Source organism: Chrysemys picta, chromosome 2, assembly GCF_011386835.1.
Source record: "Chrysemys picta bellii isolate R12L10 chromosome 2, ASM1138683v2, whole genome shotgun sequence".
In the NCBI taxonomy this organism is placed as follows: domain Eukaryota; kingdom Metazoa; phylum Chordata; order Testudines; family Emydidae; genus Chrysemys; species Chrysemys picta.
In genome coordinates this window covers 205,297,025-205,310,883 of record NC_088792.1, presented here as the reverse complement: position 1 = coordinate 205,310,883, position 13,859 = coordinate 205,297,025, and the positions used below count along the sequence as shown (strand labels likewise).

At 40.9% G+C, this 13,859-nt stretch overlaps 1 protein-coding gene across 1 annotated transcript in view; it reads right to left on the bottom strand.

Moving 5' to 3' along the window:
- LAMA1 (laminin subunit alpha 1) overlaps window positions 1–13,859 on the bottom strand; it is a 145,775-nt gene that overhangs the window by 41,213 nt on the left and 90,703 nt on the right. Inside the window, exons 28-36 of the mRNA XM_005303098.5 lie at window positions 13,678–13,798; window positions 13,441–13,578; window positions 11,553–11,674; window positions 10,098–10,184; window positions 9,632–9,825; window positions 8,933–9,075; window positions 3,493–3,591; window positions 2,282–2,393; window positions 1,948–2,110 (exon numbers count right to left, since the gene is read on the bottom strand). Of these exons, the coding sequence (XP_005303155.2) occupies window positions 1,948–2,110; window positions 2,282–2,393; window positions 3,493–3,591; window positions 8,933–9,075; window positions 9,632–9,825; window positions 10,098–10,184; window positions 11,553–11,674; window positions 13,441–13,578; window positions 13,678–13,798 (1,179 nt within the window). The remainder of the gene's footprint in view (window positions 1–1,947; window positions 2,111–2,281; window positions 2,394–3,492; window positions 3,592–8,932; window positions 9,076–9,631; window positions 9,826–10,097; window positions 10,185–11,552; window positions 11,675–13,440; window positions 13,579–13,677; window positions 13,799–13,859) is intronic.

Sequence of the window (13,859 nt, the reverse complement as noted above, 5' to 3'; positions counted from 1 at the left end):
GGCAAAATCAGTACTTGGTCTTGCTAGTGAAGGCAGGGGGCTGGACTCAATGACCTCAGGGTCCCTTCCAGTTCTAGGAGATTAAATAAATAAATAGAGATATTGTATTTTATTTTATTTATTAGGCCTATGGAATGGCTTCAGTATGAGGAGAGATTAATGAGACTGGGACTTTTCAGCTTGGAAAAGAGATGACTAAGGAGGGATATGACTGAAGTCTATAAAATCATGACTGGTGTGGAGAAAGTAAATAAGGAAGTGTTATTTACTCCTTCTCATAACACAAGAACTAGAGGTCACCAAATGAAATGAATAGGCAGCTGGTTTTAAACAAACAAAAGGAAGTATTTTTTCACGCAACGCACAGTCAGTCGGTGGAACTCTTTGCCAGAGGATGTTGTGAAGGCCAAGACTATAACAGGGTTCAAAAAAGAACTAGATAAGTTCAAGGAGGATAGGCCCATCAATGATTATTGGGCAGGGATGGTGTCCCTAGCCTCTGTTAGCCAGAAGCTGGGAATGGGTGACAGGGGATGGATCACTTGATGTTTACCTGTTCTGTTCATTCCCCCTGGGGCACCTAGCATTGACCACTGTCAGAGGACAGGATACTGGGCTAGATGGACCTTTGGTCTGACCCAGTATGGCCATTCTTATGGTCTTACTTTCACATTAACATATGAAAATATAACTATTTAATGGGAATATGACACAGAAGTAGATCCAAGTGCACTAGGGAACTTCTAATGGGCAGTAGCAGGGTCCACACAGACAGTTCATGCACAGCACGCTAGTGCACTCTATATTTACACCCTAGCTTGCCGGGCACTAACTCTCCATTTAGATTAGCCCTGGCAAGCACAGACAAACACTCTTCCTAATCCAAAATATTTTAAAATAAAAGGGTGGGATATTCAAAAGCACTCAGAACTGGTCTACTTCTGTACCCATTAAAGTCAAGGGTCAAATTCTTATTGACATCAATAGGAACAGAGTTAAAGCAATAAAGGGCATTTTTGAAAACCACACCCAAATTCTGAAAAATTTGGTGGTTAGATTTCCCAACGCTGGCAACAAAGAATCTAAAACTGTCTTCAAAGGAGAAACAAATAAGGAGAAAGCAATGTGAAATCAAAGCTATGACTTAGAATAAAAGCTGAACGCTCAAAATAAATGCTGAGGTTTCACCTACAAAATATATGCCACACGCGCATCCATACCAGCAAAAGGCTATTTCCTTCCCCAGCTGGGCTTGCAACAGGAGGTTGACTGGAAGACTGGGAGAATAAATGTCCCACCCTACACACACACACACAAATTACTACAGCCCTCAGGCTACCGTAACTCCTGTTTCTGCTGTCATCCCACTACGGGGGGCAGTGAGCTGTGGAGCTGCACGATGGCATACAAACCACCTCTGTCCCTGTCCTGGACTGTGCTAAGAATCCTGCTGTGCTTGAATGTGGGAAGAACCCCTGTGGAACTGGGCATGATGGTGCTTAGGGATTATGGAATCCTTATATGTGTTTCAGAGATTTGATCATGCACACTCCAGTAACAGCAGAGCAACACCAGTCATGCTGCACCTCAGGCCCTAGAGAACTATGGAAGAGGGAGCAGAACTTTGGTCAGAGGTAGTTAATCTATCTCAAAAGCAATTAGACACTTTCCCCTGTAACACAATTCCATAGTATGTGCATCAAGACCCTGGTCTGGAGCCCATTGAAATCAATGGGAGTCTTTGGATTAGGTCCCAGCTGTGCATTGAGACTCCATTTAAACTATGGCCAACGCCATGCATTTCAGTTTCCACTTCCCCTCATGACAGAACTTCATAAAATTTTGCCAATACTAAGGAGACACTAGACCATTTTTTCTCTCAGACATCCCTACACGAATGATAGATTGTCCATGAATAGAGAAATATCAATAAGACAGTAGGTTTACTTTAGTACAGTGGTGACATTTTGGTCCTGCTGCATGAAATGTCTTCTGCGCATTGCTTCCAGCATGGTGGAGATATCTTCCTGCAGACTCTGAGATGTACTGTTTGACAACTGGAAATCCAGAGCCAGCGTCTCATTTAGAGATGCAGCCACTTCAGCAAGTACTAAATGGGAAGGAAACAATTCAGTCAAATCACTGAGACAAAATAAGACGAATCCCTTACACAAACAACATAAACACCCTCTCTTTGCAAACAGTTCTCACAGTTTTACAAAGTGAATACATTTTTATTTCAGTAATGTAAGTTGCCATAGCTTACAATCAGACACATTACCTTTGATGGTTGTATGCAGTGTGTCAATAAATACAGTCAAATGTCGACTCTCATTCATGGTTCTTTGAGTTGCATTGTTGAGCTGCCAACCTCTCTCCAATATTCTAGTCAACTAGCATAAAAATAAATAAATGAATGTTTATGATAAACATTTAAAAAAAAAACAATTTTTAGATTGATCATTTCCCTCTGATGGCTTTTCCACTGAAGGAAAAACATTTCTAAGGTTAGCAATGAATTGCGTGAGAAAATGATTAGCAGTTCTTGAGGAGATAGACCAAATTGGTTTGGTGGATTTCTAGTATTTGCCAAGCAGATGCGATGAGACACCTTCATTAAGTATTCTGCCAGTCCCAAATTTAAATATCAGTGAAAAACTGTTATCGAAGTTGTTGTCACGATCAACATTATTACCCCCAAAGGGAATACTTTGAAAAACTGACATTTTTTCCCTTTGACATCAATGCTATCTTAAGAAAACTATTTTCCAGACACGGCATCTCTGGTAATTATAGCGATATGGTCACTACTGCAGCTGTTGAATTAAATTAGATATATAGGAGGGTATATGTGGTCAACAAATGACATCAGATATCTCCACTGAAGGATATTTCTATTCACATTTTTACTCTTTAGGAGACAAAATCTTACTCAAGTAAATCGCCTTACTTCACTGGGAATTTTGCTTGAGTAAAGACTTAATACAGACTTTAGTATTTTCCCATTTATTTCAAGTTTGTTCAATTTACACTCATTTTGTAAGAAAATACTACAGAAAATTGAAGTGTAAGACTTCTTGGAAAGTGTCCAACAATGACAAAAGGTTAAATAAGCCTTCAGGTCAAAAACAATGAAAATATTTCCATTTCTTACAACATGAACCACTGAAGGATCATAATACAAAAGGAGCACCTTACTGAAAAGTCTTCTAACAGAAAAACTATAACCTTTCCATACCATAGGATTTTTAACCATTTTGTAGAATTTAAGAGACTATTATATCTCTGCTTTAGAATTATATAGAATAGCACAAAAACCTATAGTATCCTTTATTAATTTTTATAGGTTTTTAGAGTAACTTCTATAAAGCCCTATTACCTTCCTATAGAATCCTATTGCTTCAGCTCTGTTACATTCTATAAAACTTTTCCATAAGGGGTTCCTCAAAAGATCACTCTGTTTGGCTACGAATGGAAGTGCAGGATACTTGCCTCTTTGTGCAGTTGATCTGTGCTTCCTGATACATTCACAAGACCTTCTTTTGCCATCTCCAGTGAATAGATTGGATCCTCTCTAGACAATAAAGACCCCTGAAAAGAGTAACAGATTGACATTTAAGGTCTGGGGTTTTTTTAGCCTGGCTTTCATGAGGCCACCACCATTTTTGTGTGCAGAAAATTGTGGATACAAATAACTATGTGCACAATTTAGGCTATCTTTACGTTTAAACACCTGAACCTGAAGCAACATAAACTAAGCTGAGAAGTATTGCTGGTGCACAAAGGTAAACCATTTTTTAAATTAAGGGCCAGTTCTCTGGATCTAGCCAAGTCTGAAGATGTTCACCAGTGCTGGAATTCCAGGACAGGCACTTCTCTATGTATTTGCTAACCTACTCTGCATATCTAGAATTACTGTAAATGTATACAAAATGACCTGAAGAGGCTTGTCTCTTTCACCAACAGAAGTTGATCCAATAAAAGTTGATCCACCCACCTTTTTCCTTCATATTTAGTACAAACAAGGGTGCCACAAAATATTGCTTCTCAAAAGGTATTAAGAGATGCAAGATATAAAAGGTATACACACTTGGGCAAATGTGGATTTCTAGACAGGTGTAAGAGTCAACACCTCACTATCTCTTTAAGTTAGCATATGCCCAGTATGGTCCAGTTCCTGGTTTCAGATATATAGTTCCCAAAACTGATGGGCGCAGTAAGCCTTATAACAAGGAACGCTGCGAAGACGTGTCAGGGAACATAAGTGGGCCTTCCCTCAGAACAGGGAAAGACTAGGGAAAGACCAATACCTGCTATGATTCTTGCTAAGCAGACAGACAGACACTTACTGGGAAAGGACCAGAAGCAGTACCTCTGGGTTTCTCCAGGGCAAGGCCCTTGGAAATCCTGGCAGTAGCTTTTGAAGAATCATAGAATCATAGACTTAAGGTCAGAAGGGACCATTATGATCATCTAGTCTGACCTCCTGCACAACGCAGGTCACAGAATCTCACCCACCCACTCCTGTAACAAACCTGTGTCTGAGCCATTGAAGTCCTCAAATCATGGTTTAAAGACTTCAAGATGCAGAGAATCTTCCAGCAAATGACCCATGCCCCACACTGCAGAGGAAGGCGAAAAACCCCTAGGGCCTCTGCCAATCTGCCCTGGAGGAAAATTCCTTCCTGACCCCGAATATGGCGATCAACTAAACCCTGAGCATGTGGGCAAGACTCACCAGTCAGACACCCAGGAAAGAATTCTCTGTAGTAACTCAGATCCCACCCTATCTAACATCCTATCACAGGGCATTGGGCATATTTACCGCTAATAGTCAAAGACCAATTAATTGCCAAAATTAGGCTATCCCATTATACCATCCCCTCCATAAACTTGTCAAGCTTAGTCTTGAAGCCAGATATGTCTTTTTCCCCCACTACTCCCATTGGAAGGCTGTTCCAGAACTTTACTCCTCTGATGGTTAGAAACCGTCGTCTAATTTAAAGTTTAAACTTCCTGATGGTCAGTTTATATCCATTTGTTCTTGTGTTCACATTGGTACTGAGCTTAAATAATTCCTCTCCCTCCCTGGTATTTATTCCTCTGATATATTTATAGAGGGCAATCATATCTCTCCTCAGCCTTCTTTTGGTTAGGCTAAACAAGCCAAACTCTTTGAGTCTCCTTTCATAAGACAGGTTTTCCATTCCTTGGATCATCCTAGTAGCCCTTCTCTGTACCTGTTCCAGTTTGAATTCATCCTTCATCCCATCCACATGGGAGACCAGAACTGCACACAGTATTCCAGATGAGGTCTCACCAGTGCCTTGTATAACGGTACTAACACCTCCTTATCTCTACTGGAAATACCTCGCCTGATGCATCCCAAGACTGCATTAACTTTTTTCATGGCCATATCACATTGGCGGCTCATAGTCATCCTGTGATCAACCAATACTCCGAGGTCGTTCTCCTCCTCTGTTAACTTCTAACTGATGCGTCCCCAGCTTATAACAATAATTCTTGTTGGTTTGATGCCTACTTCATTCTTGAGAGTCCCAAGACTGACACTTGTGGAAGAGGGAGGATGGAAGAGACCCCTCTCTTTGATTTTGGGAGACCATCAGGGGGCTTTGATGCAATGCAATGGAGAGGAGACAAGATTGACAGACCCTGTGACCCAGTGAAAGAGACTGGATATTTTTTAAATTTGGTTTTCAGTTGGATTTACTTTTGCTTATCTCAGAAGGGGTGCAATTTTTAGGTGAGCCAGAAAGAGAAAGAAACAAGTATGTCTGACATCACTCAAAGGGAAGGTAAGCAGGTGTTAGCATTTTATTCTCTAAAGTTACCAGATAATTTCTTTAGCCGCAATGGTTAGGAATTATTTTGGCACAACATGAACAGGACTATAGCCATAACCCTGACAACTATCCCGGAGTCCAAAATTCCATAGAGGTTTCTTACAACTTGAGCATCTCAGTTATCAGCACAGTGACAGCTGGTTTAGATCATTTGACTTATATGCCAAAATATGTGCACTGAAGGGGAAATTGAAGCTGATATTTATTTTGTGATAGTTATTTTCACAAAAAATCAGTTTTCATTTTAGCATTAAAGTGCTAAACATATGATATGTTTTTAAAAGTATATGCCAAAAGAGATGATTTTCCTACAAGAATACGAAACAATTACAAAGTAAAAGCTAATTCTATTATTACACAAGTATTGAAATAGTGCAATATTTCTATATATTTAGTACATAAAACAATGGCAACATGATTAAAAAGAAAGGGTAAGATGATCTCTGACCAAATATAAATCTGTAATTCAATCAAGGTGATCCTCCAATCATAAACATAAAAATATTAAATTACATCCTTAAGGGTTCAATCTGGATATCATTTATAAAAGAAAATATTATTTGTCTAACTCAATTTCATTTTAATTTGCAGCATGCATCAGCATAAGAAGCCTCACTTTATCAATCATCTGTCAGGATATGGCAGAATACAAAGAAAAATGTGGTTTTACTTATACTTTAGAGTTTGTCTCGCTACAGTTATTGCTGAGTAGGCACTTTTCACTACACACTCTTATTTTGGTCGCTGTGAAGCATGGAAGATTCTGTTCCACCAATCTGCATGCCTTTTACACTGGCTTTGTGCAGGGACAGAGGCAGGGCTACATTAACCTAGTTTTCAATGACAAGTACCCCTATAATATTTTAACCGAATTCACAAAGCTGTGATGCACCAAGCACGTGAATACATGGAATATCACAGTTGGAAATACAATATATGTGAGTTAAGATGGAGCAGTTGAGTTTCTCCTTAATGAGGATTAGGCTGTCCATGCCTCAAAGTCTTTACTGTTAACACACATTTCAGAGATCCATGGAGAACATTCAGCCTCAAACATTTAGGCACAGGTTAAGTTTGCAGCAGAAAAAGTGCCACACCAAAGGCAAGGGAAAACACCAGAACTGTGCAGGGCAATGGCAGAAATTTACCAAAGAGCCAGTCCTGTAGTGCTTTTTTTCAGCTGCTAAGTTTCTTCCCACCCAGCCCAACCCCTCTGCTCTAGAAAAGCGTATCTGTTTCTGTTCAGTCTTGTGTAGCAAGAATTGTTGTTCCTAAATGTTCCCCAAAATTCTTTGCACCAGCTACCATCAGTGTTCCCTCAAATTTTTTACATCCATGTGTGGAATGAATTTTGTTATGTGCACCAATATGGAGATGATGTGTGGCGGGGGTGGGGGTCGAGGGGTTTGGAGTGTGGGAGGGGGCTCAGGGCTGGAGCAGAAGGTTGGGGTGCAGGGAGATGTGGGCTCTGGCTGGGGGTTCGGTCTCTGAGGTAGGGCTGGGGATGAGGCATTCAGGGTGCAGGAGGGGGCTCAGGGCTGGGGCAGAGGAGTGGGGTGCAGGGGGTGAGGGCTCCAGCTGGGGGTGAAGGCTCTGGGGTGGGGTCAGGGATGAGAGGTTTGGGGTGCAGGCTTCCCCGGGGCTGTGGCAGGGAGAGAGGACTCCCCCCAGCCTTCTCTCACCCCAACAACTCAGGGCTGAGGGAGGGGCACCTTTCCCTGGCAGCTCTGGCAGGGCTGGGCTGGGCCAGGGGAGGGGCACCTCTCTCTGCCTGCGCAGCCCTGGATAGCCTGCTGCACAGCCGCACAGCTTAGAAGGAACTTAGGTTACCATGACAGCTTGTTCGCAGCATCTTTGCAGCCAAACTTTGGGAACTACAGACCTCCACCACAAACAGGGTGATTGTTTTTAAGGAAGAATTTGATTGTAAGTTCTTTGGGGCAGAGATTGTCTTTTGTTCTGTGTTTGCACAGCGCCTAACACAATGGATTACTGGCCCACAACTAGAGCTCCGAGGCATTATGGTAATATCATTTCTAATAATAGGAATGACCCAGAAAAGAAAAACAAGAAGGTTGCTGAGTAGGAAGAATGTAATGGAGATGGGACACGAAAGCCCATGTTTACATAGTGAACTCACGAAACAACCAGTCTTAAACTTACCTGCATGCCCAGTCATCTGCTTCCAATCCAATCTCCCACCAGCTTAATAAAGCAATTGTTCGATAGTATAATCAGTTCAATGGTGGGGAGGAGTAAGGGGGGCTCAAACAACATGCAGTTCTGGGACTGAAATCTTTTGACGTTCTGAAAAATCCTATCTTGTATTTCTTTTCTGGTATCAAGTATCAGAGGGGTAGCCGTGTTAGTCTGAATCTGTAAAAAGCAACAGAGGGTCCTGTGGCACCTTCTGTTAGTCTTAAAGGTGCCACAGGACCCTCTGTTGCTTTTTTCTGGTATAGGTCACAGAGGAAAGCACCTACTACTGTCAGGCAAGCATAAGCAAAGCAAGCAGCCAATGTGTCCCATATTACCCTCTACAGCAGCAGAACTCATTAGGGAAGAAACAACACACTGCCAGATCCCTCACTACCTTCAGCAATGGGACCAACTGAGAAACCAATTCATGACTTGATTTTCTACTTTCTTGTAGTGTGCAGGTCCCTCAAGGTTATCTCTGTTCTACTGAAAATAAATGACCTGCCTGCAGCTGGAGTAAATTGATATGGCTCCACGGACTTCAGCTGAGGATCTGGCTAAAAATATTAAAGTGAAACATGTGCATGGTAATGTGGTACAATAATATTTATTAAATATTAGACACAAGAAAACTAGTACAATGTTATATAGACATCTGGGGAGGCTCAGGGAAAATAGTCTGACATTCTGAAAGCAAATTTATGGTCATATACTGATCTGATGTACACCAGTTTTATATCAGACACCATTCTAAAGCCATTAACTTTAAGAACGTTACTCTTGACTTACCCCAAAGTAAGTGAGATCAGAACCAGCCCTAAGTTTTGTTTACAAGGTGCCAGTAAATATTTCCATTATTTATTTTTTACCTTCATGTATTTTGTTGTATTCTCCACATCTGCCAATATCCCATATGGTGCAAAGGTAACACCAGTGAAGTTTACCGAAAATATGGCTTTGTCCAGGTGATCCAAGTCATTTAACAAAACACCTGTGCAGTCATCATCACAAGCTGAAGAAACATTTTAAAAAAAGGGGAGTAATGTTACTATAAAAAGGCATTCTTTGAAAAGGAAACATTACTTTAAATTTACATATAACATACATACACTTTGTGTGTTAAGAAAGTCTACAAATAATATTGATAGTATACAATATTGTACATTCTGTGGTATGTTTTAAAAACAGCATCTGATTCTGACCACACACACACACACACCAGTTTAACACCAGTGTAAGTCTGAGGGTCAGACCCCCGCACTTACATTGGTGTAAATCCAGACTAATACCATTGAAGCTGACGTATTCATACTGCTTTGGAAAGAGAATCAGGCCCAACGAAACATATTCTATGCTGCTGTAATTCCACTGGCTCCTTGTACCCCTCCCACTCCACTGGCCAGTCATGTAAAAGTCAGGCAGAATCTGACCTTACATTAGTAATTCAATGTAAAAGTAGGTTATGTACAAGGCTGATCATTTTTTTTTTTTACTACCAAGCACTTCACAACCACACAAATGCCACCTGACCACCGCAAACCCAGTGAGAGACAAGAAAAAACACCTACAAACACATTCGTTTTCCACAAGGATGTGTTTGGGTTCACATGCATCGCACAGTTGTCCTGTCACACCCTGCTTACAGATGCACTGTCCAGATATGTGATCACAATTATTGTGAATCGAGCCACTTGGATTGCATTGACATTGTTGACAGCTGCCGCCGGGCATTGCAGGATTACCATAATAGCCTAGAGAACACCTATGGGGGACAAGAGATACTGGAAATTATTTTTAAATCTATTAGCAAAAAACCCTCTCTTTTTCATTATCACTAACTGATCTAAGGTGTTGCATAGGTGATTGAGGAGCATAATATTTGTAATTATTAGTCTATGTACAGTAATCTACAAATCACTCTAAGCCATTCCATTTATTATAAAAAAAGCATCACATGCAAATTGAGTACTCCATTAACGGTACAGACATGTGCAGGGTTTTTCAAAAACCTCCTGGAGCATAAATGTATCTCACCTTTCACAGTATTGCCCTTCATATCCAGTGAGACAAGCATCGCAGTGGAAATCATGACCATCTTTCAGAACACAAGTGGGACTAAAGCTAAAGGAAGAAAGAGTTACTAAATAACAGATACAATCCAAATGCAAGACTATACAAGTTCAGACATCTGCAGTCTTACCAGGTGAACACATGACATTTAAAACACAAAATATTGTAAGCTGCAGTGTCATTCATTCGCTGTGATGTAGTGTAATAGGGTTTATGCTGTGAAATCTTTATATATCTTGAAAACGTTTATAAATTCACTGCTATTTGATAACTGTGTACTACATTAGAGTATCAGCCTATGTACTTCAATAAAAGGTTAAGCCCGTGCTGTGTATTCAATATAAAAGAAGCTCACTTAAACAGCCTGATATTGAACTAAGTTCTCCTTGATGAAGCTGCTTAAATCTTGCCTCTCGTCCCCCCCAGAGGAATTTCATCCCTGCTTGAGGGAGGACAGTGTTTCTGCTGTCACCTTCCCTCAGCTGTTCTGCTGTGGAAAGACATGTTTAAGTTGTGATCAGGGCTTCATTGGAACCATGCTGATGGAAGATGTCAAAGGGAAGCTCTAAATCAGTACCTATCCTGTCTCCTTGAGCCAGACCATAACACTAGCAAGTGCTGCTCTCTTCTTACACAGAGATAATATGCTGCAGGCTCCCTAACAAGAAGGGATACTCTGTGCCACTGTGGGCCTTCTGCCAGGAGTTGTGCCAGCACACACTGATGTGCAGATCTTAAGTCATTTTGGACCATTACCCATGCCCATTTTACAGGTGAGGAAAGTGAGGTAGGAGGGTTGATTGTCATGGCCAAAGCCTCACATCTCACGAGGACTAGGATTAGAACTCAGGAGTTCCTGGGTCGCAGGCTTGAGCTCAGTCATCCATACATATTGCCTTTCAAGCTTGAGGTTTCTGAAAAAGAGCTTGTGTGTATACACAGTAATTTCTCTTTCAAAATATGATGAATTGTCCCTCTGTAAAACAGATAATGGGGAAACCTCACACAAAAGGCATTCATTCACATTTCGAACGGATACCAGTGGAAGATGCACACATGGACAAAGGGGAAACGGCTCTTTGTGATAAAAAAAATTCCTTATTAAAGTAACAAGTGGGACTAGGCTTATATTAGTGCATGGCAGAAACATGAACTCTCTAAACAAACCCTTCTATTTGACAGAATTGGATCCAGCAAGCAACTTAACTGACTTATTCTATGCCACTTTTACAATTCAAAATCCTCTGAGGCTGGATAACTCCACGTACAAGGTTCAGCCCCATACAGGTAAAAAACAGATGACATGCAAACCCCTACAAGTAAGGAGATATAATAAAGACAGGCCCCTTTATTGTTGGGGTGCTAGCAAGCCCCAGTGTTGTGATCAAATGCACATCAGAGTTCAGAATGTTTGGTTACCTCGTCGGGTTGGTTCTGGGACAGGCACAAAGAGAGCAGTCATTGACAGATCCAATTACTTTCCCATAGTAGCCTGGGGCACAAACACTACAGTGCTCACCAGCTGTGTTATCTCTGCAGTTCTGGTACACAACAAGAAATTCACACAGTTTAAAACAGCAACAAGAATGTTATCTCTCCAATCAAAAAATTGGTGCAGTCTTTACTAATCATCTTTAATATCACAGTCAGCCAGCATTTTCTGTGCTGAAGAACATTTTGTGTTTCCACAAATCAGCCTATCACACACATGCTTTATTTTCCCTCAGTGCCCTGCCAACCATGCTGACCTAATTTCTTTCCTGATCCTCAGACGTTTTTGATATACACTACTATGAATTCAATTAGGGGCAGGAAATGAGGGTACTAGGGAAAAAAAAGCCATTAAAATAAATGAGCATCTGATGGAAAATTCAACTGGCTGCCTAGAACTAAAACAAAGTTTCAATAATCATGATAATTGAACTACAAAATGTTCATAAATGAAGCCTGCACACCCACTGTTTAATTAATCCATACAAAATTAGATAGCAAAGAAAATAAATTTATTATTCCCCCTATAGCGATATCAGTGTCTTCTTCTACTAGACAATGCTAGTAGACTACTAGACTAGTTGAAGCTAGTGAACAGTAGTAATGCAAGATACCCCTCAATCTGAGACCAGCAGAGGTCAGAAATGCACTAAGGGATCTTGCTACGAAGGCCAGTGGAGATCAGGTGTTTTAAAGAAGTGAATAGCTTGGGCTTCAGAAAGAGGATGATGAGTGCCTTTTTTGATTTCCCCTTCTGACTGAAGCACAATTAACTATCTTCCGAGAGGGTTACTTATACACACTTACAACCTGAGGTTGAGGGAATGGCTGACATTTACTGGAGTAACAAACTCTGGATCTATAATTTGTGGTCTTAGACTAATAAGTCAGTGAACCCCAAGGTGCTTTCTGACTCAAGCTTTAGAGTCGGGTTAGGCCTGGCAAAGCAAGAACTGTTAACAAGCCAGAGGGACAGTAGGAAATATTTTTTAAAATGTGAATTTAACATGCAATTCAAAGAAAGTAAGCCAGCCTTGAAAAGCAAGCACAACAGTTACTTCAAAACCAAACACAATAGAGAAAATTATAATTCTTACAAAAGATTATCTGGCCTTTGTACAATTTTGGGGGTGAGGGGCAGTATATTGCTACGTTTCCTCTCCACCTTTAGGTGCCTATGCTCAGCTCGGCAAGACCCAAGGACTGGACCTTTAAATCTCAGCAGCAAAACAATAAATAGGCAAACAACTGTTTGGGACATACTAAAAACAAGACAAAAACATATAATAGGAATTTCATAATTTTAAGGTCTTGAGTCAGATCTCCTTTAAAACATTCAGTGATTTCACTAAAGGAAACTAAGTAGGATTACTGAGGGCTGGTCTTCACTACAGGTAGATCGCGCTGCTGCAATCAATGAAGCAGCAATCGATTTAGCGGGTCTAGTGAAGACCCGCTAATTCGACGGCAGAGCACTTTCCGGTAGACCCCAGTACTCCAGCTCTCCGAGAAGAGTAAGGGAAGTCGACCGGAGAGCATCTCCCGTTGATGCAGCGCAGTGAAGACTCCGGGGTAAGTCGACCTAAGCTGCATTGACTCCAGCTATATTATTCACATAGCTGGAGTAGCGTAACTTAAGTCGACTTACCCCCAAAGTGAAGACAAGTCCTCTGATATTTTCCATTATTACGTTTAAATGTATGTGTCCCACTGGAGTGTCACAGCGTCATATGCTTTAGAAATTCTTTCCTGAGCTGGTAGACTATGGACATTGGATGTTCTGGCAAAACCAACACAACAATGGAAATGTACATACCAGGCACTTTCCTGTTTCCAGATCACAAGTCTCACTGTGGTTGTTGCACTGACATGGCACACAAGGAGCAATCAATTGGCGAGGCTCTTTTATATTCAGGTCTACATGTTTCGCCCTGTAGTACCCCAACGCACAGCTCTGCAGAAAAAAGAAAAAAATATGGGTATATATTTTAAGATGTTTTATTAGAAATAAAGACACATCAAAAGGTATTTTGTTTGATAAGCAGCTGCGTACCTGACATGAGAGTCCAGCATAGCCAGTAGGACACTCACATTGCTCTATGAGGTGTGCTGTTTCTCTGCCCAAATGCATCTCCTCAGCCTTCACTGCAATTTCCATTGAGATATTTGCAATTCTACAAGAAATGTTTAGATGAAGAGTAAGAGAATATGAATATCCAGTGAATAAAGCTGAAC